Source organism: Myotis brandtii, unplaced genomic scaffold, assembly GCF_000412655.1.
Source record: "Myotis brandtii unplaced genomic scaffold, ASM41265v1 scaffold535, whole genome shotgun sequence".
Lineage (NCBI taxonomy): Eukaryota > Metazoa > Chordata > Mammalia > Chiroptera > Vespertilionidae > Myotis > Myotis brandtii.
In genome coordinates this window covers 3,311,635-3,332,808 of record NW_005369964.1, presented here as the reverse complement: position 1 = coordinate 3,332,808, position 21,174 = coordinate 3,311,635, and the positions used below count along the sequence as shown (strand labels likewise).

Sequence of the window (21,174 nt, the reverse complement as noted above, 5' to 3'; positions counted from 1 at the left end):
CTCAGGAGAAAGCGTGGGGCCTGGGGGCCTAGCTCAGCTGGTGGCCTGGGGCCAGTCCCTCCGGTCTTGCGGGCCGTGCCCGCCTAGAAGCACACAGGCACTGGGCAGGGGATGCGGTGTGGGCAGGGCAGGAGGCGGCCACCAGCACATAGGGCCCAGGGCCCAGCTGGGCTCTGGCTTCCTGCCACTCTCCGAAGGCTGGGGATGACATAGCTCCAGCGCCTCTTACACAGGGACAGCCTCAGCAACCCGACCCTACGGCGCCCGCCTCCTGAGCCCCTGGCCCAGTCCTCATGAAGCAGGGCTCAGAGGTCACATAACCTGTCGCCACTCCCAACTGCCTGGTTAGTGGAGGTACCGTTCCCCACCTCCATGACGAGACATCACAGAAGCTCCAGAAATGCCCGTGCCTAACCAGACCCGTCCCTCCTGGCACAGCCAGTGAGCTGTGTCCACGTCCCTCCCCTGAGTCCCCGCTCTAGCCCACCCACTCCGGAGCCCAACGAGTATGAGGTTTTACAGAAAGACTGATCTGAGGGCGAGTGTCTGGGGTGCAGATTTCTCGCGAGCAGCAGCCCCTGGCCAGGCACTGCTTTTCTGCCTCTTCACCGTCTCAGCCGCACCTTCTTAGTAGCATGGCCCCCAGCAGGTCCCCAGGGCTTCTAGCTGCTGGATGGTTCCAGAAGGGGAGGAGGAATCATGGGGCCAAGAAGCAGGTGCTGGCTTGAGGCCATGGCATCTGGGTGCCGCCATCCGGCCCTCACGCCACTGAAGAGCCCTGCAGGTGAGAATTTCCCATGGAGCACTTGGGGTGGAGGATGCTCTAGGGTACCATGGCCGGCCACAACGGGATGTCCCTTCAGAGTGCAGCACACCATTCACCATGGCTTCCACAGGGCCCCAACATGCCCAGACCGACACCCGCCACCCGCCACCCCTGCCCCCACCATGCAAGAAAGAACAGGTATCCAGACCGCCTCCCCAACTCTCCCCCCACCCCTGCTCCGGCCACAGGAGAAGCACTCATTTACAAGTTGCAGATAATGTCACCCACCATTCATCCAAATGTGTCACTAACATCCCATTAGACTGCAATTATTTTTTAATTAAAACTAAGAAAACTGGCATGCCTGTGCCGACTTTATGCATCTGTTATGGGTTAAAATAGCTTTTAAAAAATGTTTCGGAGACCGCAGTCTATTGTGGCCGCGGCCCCTGCCAAAGAAAACGCAAGCTTGCTTATTTTCTCCATGGGGCGCAACAGCGCCTGTGTGTGCCGGAACAGAATCGGCTGGCCGTGAAAAGAATTCTAAATAAAACACAAACATGGAATTTGGCAACGCCACAGAAGCAAGCTTAAGACTAATTCCAGCATGCGGACGGCTCTCACATAGTAAGTCTGGCTCCAGCATAAATGAAACCAGGCACCGTAAAATACCAAGCAAGTTGGAGTTTCAACTTAAAGGGGCAGAATGCTGGTTCCAGGTATAAAAGCTTATTAAGCCTGCTCGCGCTGGCTCCATAAATCCATAGGTTATTAGCTGTTTGCTTTCAGCCAATCCCTCCGTAAAGAGGTGCATATTAAGAGAGAGAGAGAGAGAGAGAGAGAGAGAGAGAGAGAGAGAGAGAGAAATGAAAACCATCACTTTGCACCTGACTTTCAGTGCAGCGGTTCTGGAAATACCGTGTTCATTATCTCAACGAGAAGAGAAAGGCTATGTGAGACCTCAAACGCACACAGACCCAAAGGCAGGAGGGAAGACGGGGCAGAGGCGGTGAGGGATGCTGGTCGGAGGCCTGTCCAATCCCAAGGATGAACAGGGCGGACACCAGAGCTGTCACAGGGAGGCCCTCAGCACAGCGGGGAGAGCCGGGTGGACCGGACATACCTCACCCGGGAAACGGCCATGATGATGATCCTGATAATAACAATTATTGTTATAACAACAATAAAAATATTATACTGCTACTTGCCACTCTTCCCCACCTTTCCTATGCCAGCCGCTGCTGAAGGCAGCGCAACGGACAGGGCAGGTTCTCAAGTATAACAGAGCAGAGCTTCGGGCTCTCCATGCAGACTGCCTCAGTTTCCTCACCTGCAAAATGAGGCCGATGGTGCCTTCCTCGCAGGCTTGGGGCGAGGAATGTGGAGAATGAAGCCGGCGTTTAGTAAAGTGCCCGGTTATCATTGCTGCGCATCCCACTTCGTCGCTGCCATCCTCATCTACAGACGAGGAAACTGAGGCTGATGAAGATAAGGTCCCTCAAGGTCAAAGAGCTCATAATGTCCGAGGCAGGATGTGACCCAGCTATCCGTCTCCAAAGCTGGCGTTTCCCCGGCACACAGCCCTGGGGAGGATGACCCACAGGACTGACCTATAAGGCGGGCAGGGGGGGGACCAGGTCTCCCCCAGGAAGTCCTGAGAAAACAAATTCATCCCCAGAGAGAAGCGCACCCCAGCCTCGGGCCTGGGCCCTGAAGCACCACGGCGCCCACTGCAACGCAGGAGGAACTGCCAAGTTCCGGGAGAAAAGTCCCGAAGGGCCTCTGCCTTAAGCACCAGCTATGGGGGCGGGGGCGCTCCCCCCCAACCACACACATACGTGCGCACACACGGGGGCATATGTATACATATGTACACAAATATACACATACACACACAGCAGGACACACATACATATGCACACACCTATACGCATATGCACACTCATATATACACATGCAAACACAAATACACATATCATATATACACACATGCAAATACACGTACATATACACACATGTGAGCGCACACGTGCATAGGCATACACATGCATACACCTATACACATATGCTCACTCACATAAACACATATGCATATGCACACAAACACATACTCACTTATAAACACAAACACATCACCTATACCCACATGCAAACACACATACATACACATACATGCATGAACGCACAAATACATGTACTCAACATATAAACACACAAACACGGGGCCTTTCATTATGGGGTCCGTGCCAGACCCAAGGCCCCTGGCAGAGGCAATGGGAAAAACCAGGGAGAAAATTACATGAGGCAATGCTTGGCTCCCAGTGAAAAAGCCATGGAATGTTTCCCTCAAATCTGGGTTGTGTCGTACAGGTCTACGCAGACCAGGCTCATAGCGGGATGGCCGGGCCAGCTTCCCCCGGGGGAGACCTCAGGCCTCCTGGCTCCTGAGCTGAAGCGACAACAGTCCTCCCACCTGACCAGCCACCTGACCAGGGGTGGCCGGGACACCCCCCGGAGGCCACGGCCAAGCTGCTCACGGACCATCCTCCCGACCCTCCCCCGCTGTGAGCCTGACGCGGCATCACACACCAGGGGCCCCAGGCTGCTCTTCCTGAAAAGATGCACAACATCTTGGAAGATGCAGACTAAAAATACTCCTGGCTTCTCAGAGTCGGTTTACAAAAATAATTACATTTTCTTGAAAAAAAAAAAAAGATTATAGGCAAGTATGTGTCCAGCTATTTTTAGCTCCTACTCAACTCTGCTAATTTTTTTCTCACAATAATCATCGCAGGCTTTTTTTTTAAAGCCACCCCACTCTCTATTAATAATTGTGCTCTGACTTGGCACAGGGCAGGACTGGGGGCCACACCACCTTCCGTGAACCATGGTGGTCTGGGTGTTCCGAGAGGCAGCAGCATCTGAGAAACACAGGACTCCTGGGAGAGGGAACATGTGCAACCATCTCCAGGTGCAGCCCAGCACACATCCGGGGCACCCCCAGATGCCAGAACCTGTCCCAGACTCAGGGGTTCACGAGAACACCCAACTGGGGTTGCTGCCCCGCAAGGGCCTTCAGCCCAGCACGGAGGATGTCATGGGCAGAAGGGTGTCCCGAAGTGAAATGCCCATAACCGAACGTCTCCACTCCGTGACGCTGACCTTCTCTGGAAAAGCGGCCACTGCAGATGTACTTAAATCCAGGGTCTGGCGTGAGATCATCCCAGACTATCCGGGTGGACGGTAAACCCAAGGAGTGTTGTCCTTTTATTTTATATTAAATATACTGTTACTGATTTCAGAGCAGAAGGGAGAGGGAGAGAGAGATAGAAACATCAACGAAGAGAATCATTGATCGGCTGCCTCCTGTACACTCCCTACTGGGGATCAAGCCTGCAACCGGGGCACGTGCCCTGACGGGGAATCGAACCTGTGACCTCCTGGTTCATAGGTCGACGCTCAACCACTGAGCCACACCAGCCAGGCAGGACAGTTGTCCTTTTCATTTTCATTGGCCAGGAGAGGAGAAGAGGGACCCCAAGGAGGAGGACACAGGACTGCAGAGGCAGAGACTGGAGAGAAGCGGCCACAGCCCAGGGCCACCGGGGCGCCAGGAGCTGGGAGGGGCAGGAAGAGGTCCTCCCAGAGCCTGCAGAAGGAGCCAGCGCTGCCCACACCTGGAGTCTGCATTTGAGGCCTCCAGAACTGAGAGATGGAACATTTCTGTTGTTTGAAGCCGGGGTCATTTGCCAGGACAGCGCTAGGGAGCAATACAGAGCAACCGCGAGAAGTCCCAGCCCCAGAGAACCCTCACTGTCCCTTTCAACAACGAACCTGAGCACCCATCACAGCCGAAGACCCAGGAAGGCGCCCTCGGTCCCCCCACAGCCCCGCCAGGGAAGGAAGGCCGCGTGATGATGCCCAGGAGATGGGAGACCCTGAGAGGCCCAGAGAGGGGTGGGGCGTGCACTGGGGCCAGCCAGCTCTCCCTCACTCCCAGGTTCATGGCTCTGCTCAACCAAACCCAAACCAACGCCCTGCGGATACAGCAGAGAAGAAAGTGGGAATTGTCCACTTGCAGAATTTTCTTCCCCAGACACTCAGGCTAGAGAGATGTTTGGCTGATTGCTGAGAACCAGTCCTGCTGGGGACAGGGCCGCTATGGGGTCAGAGACCCTCAGACAGAAGGTACCGCAGGAGGTGCCCAGGACAGTGGCTACAGGCACCGAGCCTGAAGCCCGGGGAAGCTGGTTCCATTCCAGACCCTCCGGTGTATTAACCGCTTACCGTGGGCCAGTTGTTGTCCACATCCCTGACTCAGGGTCCTTGAGAGCAAACTCCACGGTCAGGTGAGGATGTGGACAACCTGGGCCCTTTGGGCACTGCTGGTGAGAATGGAACATGGTGCGGCCATTGTGAAAGGCGGGGGGGGGGGGGGCAGTTCCCCAACGGGTGACACATAGAATGGCCATGGATCCAGCAATTTCTCTCCTGGGTATAAACCCCGAAGAGCGGAAAGCCGGGTCCCGAACCACTGTGTGCACATGTTCACAGCAGCATCACTCACAACCACCAAGAGGCAGAAGCAGCCAAGTCTCCATCACAGGACGAATGGACAAACAGACGTGGTCCATCCGCAGAGTGGAATACTACTCAGCCTCGAAAAGGAAGGAGAGCCTGTCACACGCGACAACATGGATGGGCCGGACCTGGAGGACGCGCTGGGTGAGACAGGCCAGGCACAAAAGGACGAACACTGTGTGATTCCACTTCTACCAGGGGCCCAGGAGTCAAACTCACGGAGACAGAAAGTAGATAGTGGTTGTGGTTTTTTTTTAAGCTTAAGGGGGGGCAGTTTCCATTTGTGATGATAAATGGTTCTGGAGATGGATGGTGGTGCTGGGACCAGAACAATGAGTATGTACACCGAAAAGTGGCTAAAATGGCCAGTTTTCTGTTCTGTGTGGTTGACCACAATATGAAAACAATTCCAGCGGCATACCCTCGTACCACCGTGAGAATCATGGAGATGGCGCGTACAGAGGCTGTGGCACACAGTGGGCCTTCAAGCAATGGCTCCTTTTACTATGAAACCGAGAATAAAGGAGGTGCTTGTTAATAAAGTGCAAGGAGTTGGGAGAAAAGGGAGCCCTCGTCCGAAAGAACTGGTTAAACTCGGCTCCTCCCGCCGGCCATGCCTCACCTCTTATTAACAAAGGCAATAATGTAAAATGTCCAGATTTATGAAACGATTCCAACTGTCCCTGTCTCTGCAGCTAGTGACTCCGTTTTTGCATTAACCTCCTTTGAGAAGTCCCAGCCCTCGGATCCTTTTCGCTGAAATCATAAAGTGCAGGCCTTCTTTCTATCCGGGCACAGCTCTGTGATCCACTAGCTCGTTCCTCTCTCTCTCGGCTGCTCCCACTCACCCAGCCAGGCAGGCCAGTTGGCGGGCAGCCCGTGAGCCAGAAAGCCAGGGGAGGAGCAGGCTGTGGCCCCCAGACCCAAAGAGACCCGAGTTCAAATCCCACCTCTGCCATCTATGAGCTGTGCCATTTCAGGCAAGTCACATCACCTCTCTGGTCTTCTCACTTGTGAACTATACAAGGTTACCTTCCTAAGAGAGAAGCTGCTGGGAAGCTTAGATTTCTGCAAAGGCCCCTGCAGAAGGCCTGACGCACAGTGGGAGCCAGAAATAGTGGTGCACAGTGGGGGCACAGAAATAGTGACGCACAGTGGGGGCACAGAAATAGTGGCACACAGTGGGGGCACAGAAATAGTGGCCCGCCCGTGACCTGGTGGCTTCACTGTCAAGGGTAAGAAGAAACCTGGTGGGAGAGGAAATCATGGTTGATGCTTCCACCCCCACCGACCACACACCGTGGTCACACACCACCCCCCGGCTCTTGGTTATTAAATAACTCCCAAGGAGGGGACTCAAGTGACGGGCAGCTTGTATCTGCCTCAGGTGTAAGGCGGGCTGCACGTGGAACCCCACACAGCGGGGCCCCTGCCCACCGAAGGTTTCTTCCCGCTGCTTTTTGGATGAAATTGGCCAGCCTTGATTATGTTTGGATAAATGATATTTCATGGTTTAGACTACTTGGGTTTGATTGTGAAATATGCACAGTACACAGCCTCTCCGCCCTGCCCGACCCTCGGGTTCGAAAGGACAAGTACATTTTGTTCCCCCACCAAAGGAGACAGACACCTCAAGCTTTAGGGGCGACGGCAGCTGCTTCTCTCAAGTGAAGAGAGACTGTTTCCGGGGGGGCGGCGCACACAAATGAAGGGGCACAAACAGATCTGTGAGCTTGTCCTGCTTTCCCTGGAGGACGTGACCATGACCTTTCCGGGTCTTCACCGTCCACCCCCGTCTCCCGGGCCCGCCCAGCGCTGGGAAGACAGTGACCGGGACAGGCGTGGACCTGGTGAAGGCTGGAGCGGGGCCAGTGCCGAGTCCCTGCCTCCCGGCCAGACCCCAGAAACCCAAATGGAGGGGGATGTGATGAGAAAATCTCTTCCCAAACCCCAGGCCTCTTCTTCAACATCAAAACTCCCCTCGGGTGGTCTGAGGGTCAGTTACTCTGTCTGTGTCCCCTTAAGTCGCTGACAACTCAGACCGCCCCCTCCTCCGGGGGGGCCAGCCAGGGCCAGTGGAGGCTGGTCGGGTCAGCAGCACCCCTCCTAGAAGACGCCCACATCCGTCTCTGTCACTGCCCCCCACACTGGAAGGAGCCTGCCCCCTCTCCAGCCTCATCTTCCCCAGCAGGAAACTCCGTGCACCCCGACTCCTCCCAGATCCCATAGCCCAGTCCTTCCATCTGTCTTCAGTCAAGCACGGCATCATGGGATGTACATCTCATGTTTGCCGTGCAGCCCCCACCACCGGGACCCCCTCAAGGGAAGGGCCCCACTGAGCTCATTTCCGACCCCTGCGTCTGGCCCAGGATCGGGCACCAGGATAGCTGGTGATGAAGGCAGACCTGGGGGACCCCCCCGGGCCCATTTCTGAATGGGGTCTGGTTTCCCAGGGCAGGCGGCATTGCCGTTGCCCGCCTCTGAGCCACCGTGCAGCCCAACCGGAGGGGACAGCTGTGAGCATGACGCCAGGGCCAGGCAGACCTGAGTCCCCATCTCAGTTGTGCTACTCGTGTGCTGTGTGACCCGGGGCACTTGGTTGGCCTCTCTGAGCTCCAGTAAACTCATGAGCATAAGGTGGTGCGGCGGCTTCTTCTTAGGGGGTGTCATGAGGATGAGGTGCCTCGGGCACTGCTGACGACAGCTGCCAACCCAGGAGCACTGACGGCCGTGTGCCCTCCTCCCCGTCCCTGACAGGAGACTGTCAGAGAGATGGCGGCCACGTCATCCTCGGAGCACGCGGCACTCGAGGCTTTTCAATACCAGCCTCCTCCTCCCTGCCCCTCACCCCTCCCTTCGCCTCTGCTGCCCCACGTGCTGGTGATCGGCTGTGGCCATCCCATGCTGGCAGGCCGGTCAGCGGGCCCCCCAATGCGGGGATGATGAGCAGGGAGAGCTCATTTCCCAGGTAAGAAAACTGAGGCGTGAAGAAAAACAGTGGCTACCCAAGGTCACAGGGTCACGCCATGCCCTTGAGAATAAGAACCAAGCATGGCCCCTTCGCTGGAGCTTCCCGCGACACCTGCGGCCCTTCTGCCAACATGTGTCCACAATGGCCTTTCCTGTCCCACGGGAATCTGTGCCACGAGCCCTGCGAGGAGATGGGGCGGCCACAGAACGGCTCGCACCGGAGACGCATGGAAGCGTGTTCCAACCGCAGACGGCCAAGCTGAGGGTCCCAGAGGCTAAGCACGTGAGGCTCCCCAAGGCAAACACTATCTATCTGCTGCCCAGTCCAGCGGCACGTGTCCCGCAGCCTCCGCAGGACGGTGAGAGTCCTCCGTCTTCAAAATGAACTACGTGAGGCAGTGTGGTCCAGTGGGCAGAGCCTGGGGGGTGCACTCCAGCTCAGCTCAGCCATACACGGCGTGTGGCCTCTTCCCCGCTCTCTGTTTCCCCGTCTGGATAATGAAGGGGTTGGATGAGATGACCCCTCCGGGACCCCCCGATCCAACATCGTTAAAGCTCCATACAAGCCTCAGGCCACCAAGGTGAGCCCGGTCCTGGGCCACTGGGCTCCACGTGGAGGGTGCCGGCCGCCCCTGCCGCTTTCGGGCGCCCTTTCAAGCTGCGGAACGGGGGGCGGCCTCGCTCTGAGATCTCTGGTGTCGGTGGCCAGTGCCGGCTATTCACATCCACTCACTGCTTTAAAGTGCTGCATCCAGGCTGCATTAAAAATTAATTACACATGCTATTTTATTGCCAGTGCATAATGTAATGAGCACCAGCTGTGCTAAACAGCCAAACTCCTTTTTAAGACAGCTATAAAAAAAAAAAAAGGGAAGAAAAAAAAGGAAAGAAACTGCACTTCCAATGCCTCTCCTGTCAGAGCAGGAAAAGCAGCAACATCTTGGACGGATTTGAGCAGAACTCTTTGATTTAGCTCTGCCCTCAGAGGGTCTGCGGGGCCGGCTCGCAGAGGCACAAGGAATCTGGCCTGGCTGCAGGTCTCCGTCTGGATGTCGTCGCTGGGAGCCCTTTTATCTAAGGACAGTCACACTGGTAGGTGCCCCTGCCCCCCGCCCCCTGCTGGGCAGCCTCAACCCCTCCCCCACCCCTTTCCCTGCTCCCCAGCAACCTCAGCCCCCACTGGGGCTGGAGAAGTGACTTCAGGCAGCCAGACAGGGGACTTTCTGGGGTTCACCCATGCCCTGGGGCTCTGGGCCACCTCCACCAGCCTGGAGAGGGGGCTCCCTCCAACCCTGGGGGCCGTGCGGCTCTCCACGGCTTCTCCCAGCACATTCTCCAATGGTGGGCGCTCAAGGCTGGAGGTCAGCGCTGGTGTGTTCTCAGAAGCGGACAGACACCGCAGCAGAATCCAGGGCCTGGCGTGCAGAAGTCCCCGCTGGGTGGCATCTGCCGGACCTGCGGCCCTTTGGGCGGTGCAGACATCACAAGGCGTACGAATGACTCTAAATTTTTAATAACTCCCCTGAGAGCCCTTCTTCTACAGTGAGCCAGCCCCCGCCGGCCCTGAGACCTGGCTGGCCAACCAGGACCCATCTACAAACGCGACTCTGCAAAGGGAGGCGCAAGAACACCTCCCGAACCTCCCCCCTTCGGAGTGCTTCCGTCCACACACGCTCACCCACACTCACTTCTCTTCTTCTTCACCCCATACTCACCCCTCCCTCCAGAGTCTCCATGGAGGCTCTCACACCCCACTGGGGCACCTCGGCGCCCCTGCACGGGCCGAGGCAGTGCGCCGGCGCGGGCCTGGCGGGCGCTGCACCTCGGCCCGCGGCGCCCCGTGGCTGCCCACGGATCCTCCGGTGCTAATCAAACCCAGTCCAGAATGCAACTGCAGCTCGCTCCTTGTTCTGGGATGAAATGTGCAAAGCACAGACCATATCATTAACATAAAGCTTCCAGAAATAAGGCCCCTTTCCAGACAGACTGTATTAATTGCACCAAGCTTCCACAGCGAGGGTGGTCCAGTCCACGGCGTCCCATTGGACGGCCCGGTTTTAAAAACCAACACAGATGAACACTGGGATATAGCAGAAGGAGGGGAAAACGATGGTTAAACCCTCCTATTTACTTACAGGTATTCTTTTATCTTTATTGTCCCTTTAACCCAAGCCAAGAAACCCCCGCCTGGTTACACAGCACAGCAAGCAGGCTCTCGGTAGAAAAGTAAATTGAATTTAACTTTACAGGACAGCCCTGTGATTTCAGCAGATACCAGTGACAGCCGCGGACTCCTTCCTTTAAACCCAAACACCCCCGCTTCCCCGAGCTGGGTCCTGTGTGGTCTTGCATGGGCCCTTGAGCTCCACCAAACTCATGTATTTGTATTAATCAGTGTGGCTGCTGACCATTGGCGGCTTTTAGATACGCAGCCGAGTCTCTCGCTTCCTTCTCTACCTCCCAAGGCTGGTAGGGGATCTGCCGCTCAGAACGGAGCCTCGGGGTCCGGCTTGAAGGAAGAGTCCACGCGGTGCCAGAGACGGACCACGCCGTGTTCTGAAGCCCATCTGCTCACCAGTGAGTCGCGATGTCTACAGGGTTCAGCACGGGGCACAGTCCTCCACTCCTGACCTACGACCTCATGCAATCCTCCAAACAGTCCTTCAGAGCATGCACCACCCCCATGTTGCAGGTGGGGAAACGGAGGGAAGGGGCAGGAAATGACTTCTCCAAGGTCACACCTCTCCAAGGTCACACTCTCCAAGGTCACACCGCCATGCGGCACAGAGCGGCCTTCACCCAGGGTCTGACACACTCTCGTGTCTGCCTCTGAATCGTAGACGCCTCCAGGGCACGCTCCCCAAGCCCCAGGCCCAGCCATCCACAGTAACTGTAACTGAAAGGACTAAATGACCCACTTCAGAGATCAATATAAGGAGCCCCGTTTCTAACTGTAACATGTATATCACAGCTATATAGGGTGTCCCCCAACAATGTATACACACACTTTGAATCATTATAAAGGCCGTGTTTATTAAAATACATTTCATTTTCAAAACCGAGCTATCAGCTCTTCAAGTCTGTATACATTTTGGGGGGGACACCCTGTATATGTAGGTGTATGAATATATATATATGGGGAAAATGAGGCTCAGGGTGGGGGGGGCGGGGGGTCACTTGTTCAAGGTCACCAGCCAGGTACAGGAAGGGCCAGGACCACAGCCTGAACCTCTTGACTCCACGGGCCGCCTGGAGAAGTCCCTACGTGGAATTTCTCAGGAAAATCTTCATTTCCTAGGAACGCCTGGACTTGGCTGCCCGTTATCTCAGCGAGTCAAAGAGCAACGGACGCGCAGGGGTCAAAGAAGTCCCTTCCCCCACCCTGACCACCAGAAAGGGGTCTGGGTTGGGGTCCTGGGAGGCGGGGCTTGTGGGGTGCCGCCAGCCCGAGAGGCACACAGCACCATGCCTGTGTGGTCTTCTCCCCCATGAAATCACACCCTTCCATAAAGAGCTGCGAGCGTGTTCCCGGGCAGGCAATTAACCTGCGAGAAACGCAGTTACACCGGGGTTTTCCGTATTAATTTGAAGAGAGAGGTTCAGTGCGTCCAGATCCAGAAAGGGACAAGACACAGTGTGGCCGGCGGCCCCTTCCCCCCTGCACAGAGGCCTGCCTCCTCCTGACGGGGAACTGGGAATGTAATGACTCCATTGCAACTGCTAATTAAACAGGCACTAAACACACTGAAGCAAACAGCCGGTGCCAGGGGCAGAAGCTACAGCGGGAAAAACACCACAGGAACGGGATATTTGCAGGTTGAAATTCATCGGAAAATACGGTGGTGCGACCTGGCGCAGCTGATTCATGGGGACCCGGCGATGAAAGGGGACAGTGCTGGGAATCGGGGTGGAGTGCTGGAGGCTGAGAGCGGGCCCCTGGGGTCAGGAGGAGCGGTCCCAGGGACCCCAGGCACAGACACCCCACTGCCATCAACTCTGGGGGCTGCTCCGGTCTCTGAGTCCTCATAGCATCGAGCTATAAAAGCCGAGGAGGCCTCACACTGAGGAGGCAACGCCAAAGATGGAACAGGTGCTGGCTGAGCAGCCCAGGATCAAATCCCACCTTTGCTCCTCCATCCCCTTTAAAGGGATGTACAGTTCCCTTCCTGCTCCTCCCACCACCGCCAGACTACGAGCAGCGGGAGGGCAGGGACCCCTCGCCTGACTCCGTCTGGGTTGCACAGTGTCTACAAACTAGGTGCCCATGTAGTGGCGTTTTGTGGAGGAATGGATGAGTGAATGAATGAATGAATGAATGAATGAATGAGAGCCGTGAGCCCTCAATGCCTCTGAGCCTCATTCTCTCATCTGTAAAGTGGGGAGTGAACCTACCTAAGGCTGCTGGGAGGATTAAACTCAAGAATTCACACAAAGTGCCTAGAACAAGGCAGCAAACAGTAGGCCCTCAATACACAGCCCTTACAAGGAAGCAGGTGGCACCGCGGCTGCGAGCAGGTGTGTGAGGAACATCCCCCGGATGTAGGCAGAGGCATGTGACTCGGTAGGCAGAGGGTAGCCTTGTCAGGAGGCATCCCGCTGACAAATTCCAGGGCCCCAACCTTGGCCCAGCCACCCTGCCCGAGGCTTTACTTCCCCGTCTGCACAATGGGAGTGGAACAGCTCCCGCACAGCACAGCTGCTTCTAGGAAGAGCTGGAGCCGGCAGAGGGTTAAGCAAAGCCCTGAGCACCGAGGAGATGGTGTGTCTGCACCACAGAACTTGACATTGGGCTGATCTCTGATAGCTCGCCCCACCCCTACCCCGCAGTGGCTGCAGGGCCCGCAGCACTCCTTACAGGAAGCCATGAGAGCAGGGCAGCCGCCCAGACAGCGCAGGCACCGGCGCTCAGCGAGCAGGGACCAGAGCACAGACCTACGAGCTGGGACAGGAGCCCCAGTCACCCTGGACACCAGGCCCACGTGCCTTCTATGCGAACCCCTCCCAGGCGATTCTTCTCAGTGCGATCAAGGCATAACCCAGTCCCTGTGATGCCACCATGTGTCAGAGGGGATGCTGCGAAGGCCACCTCGCCAGCAGCAAGGCCCAGCGAGCACTTGACCCTGGAGCTGGGCCGCCTGTGGCCCTCCACAGAGATGGGGCTCCAGCAGGGACCCTCCCTGGGAAGAGCTTTAACTAAAAGCAAACCCTGCCCAATAAAATCACCTTCCTCCCACCACCCACGTCAAGAGAAATCCTGATGTGTCCCCGCTCTGCGCCCACCCTCTCCTCTCCCGCCTGGAAACCGGACAGCAGGTGCGTCCACCACCTGGGATGTGCTGCACACCAGGCAGGCGGCCAAGAAGCCGCACACAGCCCGAGAGGCACACGGCGCACACACCAGGGCCCAGGCCAGAGCAGGAGGTGGCCTTCTGTTTGGGGACTGGGGGTGGGGAGGGGGTTGGTGGTTGTAATGGTGAGTCACCTCACCGCCCCTGTGTGCCCATCTGTAAAATGGGCAGCCTCGTCAACCGAAAGCCAGGCGCACAGTAGGTGCTCAGCCCCTCAGTAAACACATGGCCCTGCCCCAGCCCCCTAACACACCCCCTGAAATCCCCCTGAAAGGCTCCTTTAAAGTGCTTTTTCCCCTCAAAGTTAATGGGCAACACATTCTCACAAAGAGAAATGCGTTTTGGACGGCTCGGCAATGTACACAGACAACCACCACGGAATCTTCTCCTGGCCATGTCTGGGGGGCGGGGGGGCAGTGGCGAGGGCAGAAGAAAACCTCAGATGTTAAGCGTTATCCAATTAAGCTTTAGCTAAACAGCCCAACGAGATGGAATTTGGAGGCTGGGGTGCATTCTGGGAGACACTCAGAATGGGCGGAGGCGTGGGGACCTCCTGACCCATGGGGACCAGGCACTGGTGCTCAGTTCTGTCGGCATCCTTCACCACTCCCCCTGGAGCCGCCCCCCCCGAAAATGCCTTTTGGGGCAGGGGCTGCACGGCCCCCCTGGGTCCCCACCTTGCCCCGGCCCACCTGGGAGAGGCAGCTGCTAGCTCTGCCAGGGTGCACCCCACCACCCCCGGGAGCCCGCCCCCTCCACCGCGGCGTCTGTTACCTGACAACTGACACTGACATCCAAAAGGAGCCTCCGTGTGCCCCTCACCCTGAGTCCCGTCACCCGAGACCGGGCGCGCGCTGCAGCACGGCAGGGGGAAGCAGGGCGGCAGAGCGCCCAGGGCGCGCAGAGGTGAGGTGATCACGGATGTGTGAGGGTGGGAGGAGGAGGCAGCTATGGGGGCCATCGCGGGCAGCTGGGCAGGCCTGCACGGCCCTGGAGAAAAAACAATAGAAAAGACTGGTCAGTCGGGCCCTGGACTGTACACGGGGCTCGGGGTGCAGAACAGGGGCCCGGGGCAGAGGGCTGCAGGCCGCCCTTCCAGGGTGCCAGGCCCCGCAGGGAAGACCACCGGGGCACAGGCAGGGGCCTGGGGGTGCTACTTCCACAGCTGCCAGGTTGGGCTGTCTTAGGGCCAGGCTCCCCTCCCCGAGGGCCTAATGCAGGGAGCTGTCAGGGTGCCCACTCCCAGGTAGGTCCCCCTATGGGAGGGGGGGCTTCTGAAGTGCTGGGGAGCAGGCCCCATTGGGCATCTGTTCCCAAAAATCTGGGCCACCACCCACCCCCCGGGAAACTCCAGGCCACCGCTTGCTCTATCGGATGGCTGTCTGGACAGGCCCGGCCTCCCCCAGTCCACCTCGGAGCGCCGGGCGCCGGTTAGCTGGCGAACGGCCAGCTGGTGCCGCCCTGCAGCCCGAGGCCCTCCTCGGCGACCCACGCCCCCAGGCCTTTCAGAGGCTTTGAACACCCCCGAGAGAACCCTGGCACTGCCCAGCACCCCTCCTCATGCCTCCCTGGTCTGATGACCATGACGCAGGGCCAGGGGCCTGCCTCGCCTCAGCTCCCCGGCACGGCCTGCATTTGATTTGGCCGTTTATCTTAAATGGCTAAGAGACCACCAGGGCAAAACATTTGTGTGAAGCCCTTGCCAAAACCACAAGTGAAGAAGCCCAAATTCCCTGGGTGAATAATTGAGCGGGGAAGCATCAGAGAGACAAAAAGAAAACGTCAACAACACGACAGGCAGCTGGGCCCTGGGCCGGCTCTGCCAGGGAGGCCGCCCGACGCTGCTCACCGCCCCACGCAGGTCTGCAGGGGGGAGGGGGGGGGCGTCTGCCCACTCCACGGCCCCACGCGGGATCCTCCATCCAGAGAGCCACAGGGCCCTGCAAACCCGCTGCGAGCCAGGAGCCACAGTGTTCACCGCCCGTGAGTTTCCCAACATGCCCTGGGGTGAGGCATACGATACCCATTGCACAGACCAGGAAACTGATGACGTGGCCCCAGAAAGCTGTACACACCAGCAGCCTGGTTGCCTGGCCGCAGAACCGGGGTGCTCTGTCTGTAACCCAGGATTGGAGGGGCAGCAGGGCATTTAAGAAGACCTGCCAATGTCCTGCCGGGAGGTCAGAGCTAACCCCGCCACCTGGGCCCCTCTGGGCCACGGAAGACCTCCCACCAGGCTACGCCCAGGGCCCTGAGATGCTTCTGAGCTCAAGGCCCAGGAAGGGTGTGGCGAGGGCCCCGTACGCAGTTCCAGCCACAGACGCCGAGCAGAAGGCAATGCCCCAGATTCCAGACCGGCCCCAGGGAGGGTCGGCACTTGAGGCCGGTGTCACCTGCCCCCTCCTAGAAGCCTGCCCCGGCCAGTCCTGGCCTGAGAACCCGTCCACTACGGAGGCCTTGCCTACAGACCCCGGGCGGCTCTGCACACCCGTGGCTGTGACAGCAGCTTTGAGCGAAACACCGACCACAGCCACCCGCTCAGCAGGGAAGATCATCCCCGTCCCACGGGGAGGCGGAGGCTCAGGGAGGCTGGGAACCCGAACCCAGTTGCGTCTCTAAAGCCTGGAGGTGCCCTGCGGTGGGGTGGAGTGATGGGGCGGCCCTGGATCCCTAAAGGGAGGGGCTGTGGGGGAAAGGGGAGCTGGAGGGTCTGTGGGCTCAGCCAGGCCATCGGAGGTTGCAAACGAGCAAACGTGGGTGGGTCCCCAGGTTCTGGGTGAGGCCACAGCATTTCCCAGGGCTGAGAAAACCAGCAGAGCCCCCGGTGCTGGTGGCCCTGCCCAAGGCGGGAGCAAGCAGAACCTGTGCCTCCGTGGTTGGAAGGACCACAGGACAGTCCAGCCACACTCTCTCCTTCTGGGAAGGTCAGGCTCAGGCCCAAGTCAGGAAGGGTCCAGCCATCCTCACTCAGGGGGTGGGGACTGGGCTGCCCCTGGGGGGCCTCAGCACCTCATTAGGAATCTCCCCTAGCCAAGTCCACCTGCTCCCAGGTGGAGGCGGGCTCCACCGAGCCAGGGCAGGGGCCAGCAAGGCGAGGGGCTCCCAATCCTGACCTGCCTGCAGAGAACCCCTGCTTGGGGGGGTGGGGGGGGGGCGGTCACCGCTGGAGCAGTGTAAGCCTGCCCAAGGGTGCGACTCCAGAAGTCCTGGCCTGAAGCTGGGGCAGAAGCCCAAGGTGCTGAAAGGAGCCGCCTACTGTATGATCGCACGTGTGGGGAGAGTCCAGGACAGGCAAATCCAGGGAGAGCCCTGGATGGGAGGCGGGGAGGGGCATGAGAGGGTCACGGCGGGGTTGCTTTCGGAGGAATGAAAAGGTTCTGGCATTAAATAGTGGTGATGGCTGCCCAACACGGTGACTACACTCAAAACCACGACTCGTACCCCTTGAAATGGTTAAAATGGTGAATTTTTTGTTCTATGAATCTTATCTTCATTTTCTTCTAAAGGCCAACGTGAGGACTGTCTCTGGCTTTGTTGCCCATCCCAGGCCACCTCCCAGCTCTGGTTCCTTCTCAAGGAAAGCGTGTCTGCCTTCAAAGGTGCAGCCAGCGCCCGGCCAGTGTGGCTCAGTGGTTGAGCATCGACCAGTGGACCAGGAGGTCGCAGTTTGATTCCCGGTTGGGGCACGTGCCCCGGTGTCGGGCTCAGGCCCCAGGACGGGGCGTGCAGGAGGCAGCCGATCCATGATGTTTCTCTCTCGTCGATGTTTCTGTCTCTCAATCCCTCTCCCTTCCTCTCTCTCTAAAAATCAATAGGAAACATATTTTAAAAAAATAAAGTGCAGCAGCCAAGGGACCCAGAACCCCTGACAGAGCACTCAGACCCTGTGACCAGAGGCTGACACGTGCACGGGAAGCCGGGAGCTCAGAGAGAGGCTGCCTGGGAGCCCGAGGCCTGGGTTCTGATTCTCTCTCCTCTGCCATTTCCTGGGTGAGTCACTTCTCAGACTCCCGCCTTTAAAGGACAGTCCGGACATGCCTGGCCGGAACAGAGCTTCTAGTGAACACGCAATAACTGGTCATCCTGTTCGTTTATGTTATGCATCCATTCATTTCTTCATTCATTCATTTATTTATTTTCCTTTCTGGAACTCCCTCCCCACTCCCCATGGAAAGGCACCCTAGGGAGCCCTGCAGGGCCCTCCTGCAAAAAAAAAAAAAAAAAAAAAAATTTCTTTGGAGGTCTCGGCGGGTTCCCCGCTGGAACCGGACCAGACGCACGTGTGCGGTGGTATGTGGCAGAGGGACGCCGAGACGCCATCCTGGCTTTACCGGGATCCAGGCGGCTTAAAAATAAACCCCTGGCTGGCTGGCCTGCTTATCATGGAAGCTCACTTTCATTAGGGAAAGAGAAATAAACAGTGAATACATATATCATCTCATTTAAGCCCAGCAGCCGCCCGAGGAAGTCAATAACATGACCCCCCCTCCCTCTCACAGATGAGGAAGCCGAGGCTGGGTGCCCAGCACCACCCGGCTCAGGGGCATCAGCAACTCACTCTGTGCATCTGCACGAAGAGGCACGAAGATGCCCAAGCAGAAGACCCCAAAACGTTTCTTAAGCTCCCCATCAGGGTGTAAGGTAATTTTTAATGCATCGTTCCGAGGGGGGGTGTAACCCGCTCTCCCTTTAGGAGGGGCCCTGCAGATGGTGCGGCTTCGTTCCTCGCACATGCGCACTTCCGCGGCACACACACACACACACCGGCGCGTGGAGACACAAAAACCCTCCTGGGAACGCGGGGCCGGTTTTGAGGGGAATGGAGCCTTTGGAGAGGCTGAATCCTCGGGCGACCCTCCCACGTGGGTGGGAGGGTGACAGGTCCCAGCCAGGAGACGGGCTCTGGACTACACTGTGCAGATGTATATTTTTCTCCCTACCGGTGCCTTTCCATGGATACATTTTTTAAAGCCAAGAACTCCTACTGATAGTGCAAAAATGAGTCACAGACCCAGGAGGGCGACAGACAGACAGACAGACAGGGAGCCAGCGCCTGCCTGCGAGTGAGGGCCACTGGCAAGGAAACCTGACAATCCCGCGCCCCTCCCCCCATGCCAAGACATTAATTCTCACAAGTCGGAGAAAATTACTATGCATGAATGCAAAAAGCATGATCAGGAGTAATTAACATGGCTTCATATGCAAATTTTATTAATGCAGAAGTACAAAGTCATTATGCAAATGAAACTTACGTCAACTCTCTTGACAAATATTCATCGCTGAGGCTCAAGTTTCTCCCTCTTCATTTATTTATTTATTTATTTATTTATTTTTTCCTCTCTCTCTCTCCCCCCCCTTTTTTTTCCTGGGTTTTTTTGTTTTTGTTTTTTTAGGGGCCCAGGTAGTGCTGCTGGCCGCTTTGGCAGCAGCGAGCCACAAGGACTGTGTGACAAGTTTGCAGTTGCTTTTCAACCAGAGAAATTTATTCTTGCATTGTTGATTTTTTTTTTTTTTTTGGTAGTTGGCAGGTAAGAGACAGCTCATAGGAGAAGGGAAAAAAATAAAAAAATAAAAAAGCTCTGGGCAGCCGGCAGCCAATCAAAACGCCAGAGCCTGTAATGAGGGCGATTGATGGCTGTTTGGCTTTTACTGCAGGGTAATGAGGAGGGGGAAAAATATGAATATTCATGAGACTGTGCTCCTGCCTTTGATGATTAAAGAAATTTTTAATATTCAAATAAGCGCTTGCCAAGTGATTAACAAAGAACATGCACGCAGAAATATGGAAATGGGAGCCGGGGAAGATGTGAGAGTGGAACAGACTGCAGGAGAGGCAGCCTCAAATTTCATAAACAAGATAGGCAGATAACCCAGTTAGCACGCGGGCAAATAAAAACATTTCTTTCGGATCGCTTAAATATTTTGCCAGCTACTTTGTCTTAAGGATGATAAAAATGCTATGTATTAAGGAGGTGGGGCAGGCAGCGACGGGGAGAGGGAGAAGTCAAAGGCACTGCTCACATTTAAGGATCATGATCCAAGTTCCAGCCCGCCTCCCCCCACCTGACGGGAAATTAAGACCCTTTTTCCGGTTTGCTAGAGAGAGAAGCGGGAGGGAAGCCAGCTCAGGCTGGAAAACCCAAGGCTGGCCAGTTAGGGGTGGTCATTTGTTGCTTCTAGGAGGGGACTGGAGGACGGTGACCTTGGCTAGAGGGAGAGAGGTGTGATTTGGGGGTCCCCAATCTGGAGAGCTCAGCACCTCCCTGGTCGATACACATAAAGAAGGTGGTCCCAGGGGGGAAAGGGGTGCATGTCAAGAAGCTAAAAGGACTCAGACTTCGGCCAGGGGCCCGGCCTGGCCATCTCAGAGCCAACCCGGGGGGACCGGCTGACACCAAGGAAAGGAGCCTCCGCGGCCGCGGCCCCGTTCGCCGCCTGCTCGGCCGCAGGACCCTGCTTAACAGCTCCGGCGTGTTCACATGGAAGCACATAATAACAGCATTAGCTGGCAAAACGACCCCGCGGTTAAAATACATCTAATTAGCGGCCGATGACATCCATTTTGGCAATTTCCTCTTTGAAAGAAGCGGAGTGCCACCTCAAATGAGCCGGCGTAGGTACTCACCAGACAGGTCCTAGCCCTAACCCATCATCTGTCTCTCTTGCCCTTTTGCAGGGAGGTGGGTGTAGGGGCAGGGCTGTGGCTGAGACAGCAGGAACAGAGAAGGAGGATCCTAAGGCATCTTTGTTACTCAATTTCAGAGCAGCAAGGGTCCTGTGTGTGGGGGCGGGGGGTGCTCAAATAATAAATTCCTTCCCTCCACAGGTATTATTTCACCTTTTTCTTAGTTTTTAATTGCCAAGGTCTGGGAACCAGCAAAGCCTGGAACTTGTTTTTCACTTCATTATAAATATATATCACCATCATAAAACAAAGCAGACAGGGAATGCAAGCATTTCGGTGAACAGCGAAAGTCACCGTGGAAACCTGTAAGCAGGGGGGGGCGGGCAGGCCCAGAGGGTACTGCATGGCTCAGCTCCTGGCACCAAGCGTTTGGGGGACCAAAAAGTCCTCTGTGGGGAGCTAAGGCTCCCCAAGTCCCACTTCCAACTTCTCATTCTAAATCAGGCGCCCATCACCGGTCTCTGGGTCCCTGGCTGCCATGGGTTGGAGTTTGGGGGTTCACGTGTAAGTGTCCTTTAAAGGAGGAGCCATGGGAAGGGGAAATGGGGTTCACAGGGTTTGCACAGCTATGTTTAAAGATTTCCTTCAGGCCGTTCCATGGGAGACATGAAAACATGGTTCACATCCACATTTAGCCGGTACTGGGCTGCCTGCTGAAAACACAGCCCTTTCGGTGGCCTGAGCTGACGGGTTGCCCTCACCACCTGGGCCTGGCTGGCTGGGGGCACAGAGGGAGGGCAGGGCTTCCACAGCGACCACCCGGAGACCCCCATGCCTGCCTTCACGTCCCTCCCAGCACCTGAGCCAGGCCCCTCCTCTGGGTG

General features: G+C 56.9%; 1 protein-coding gene across 1 annotated transcript in view; it reads right to left on the bottom strand.

The window, feature by feature from the left end:
• BCL11B (B-cell CLL/lymphoma 11B (zinc finger protein)) overlaps window positions 1–21,174 on the bottom strand; it is a 92,572-nt gene that overhangs the window by 35,353 nt on the left and 36,045 nt on the right. The window contains exon 3 of the mRNA XM_005877899.1: window positions 14,440–14,655. Within this exon, the coding sequence (XP_005877961.1) occupies window positions 14,440–14,655 (216 nt within the window). The remainder of the gene's footprint in view (window positions 1–14,439; window positions 14,656–21,174) is intronic.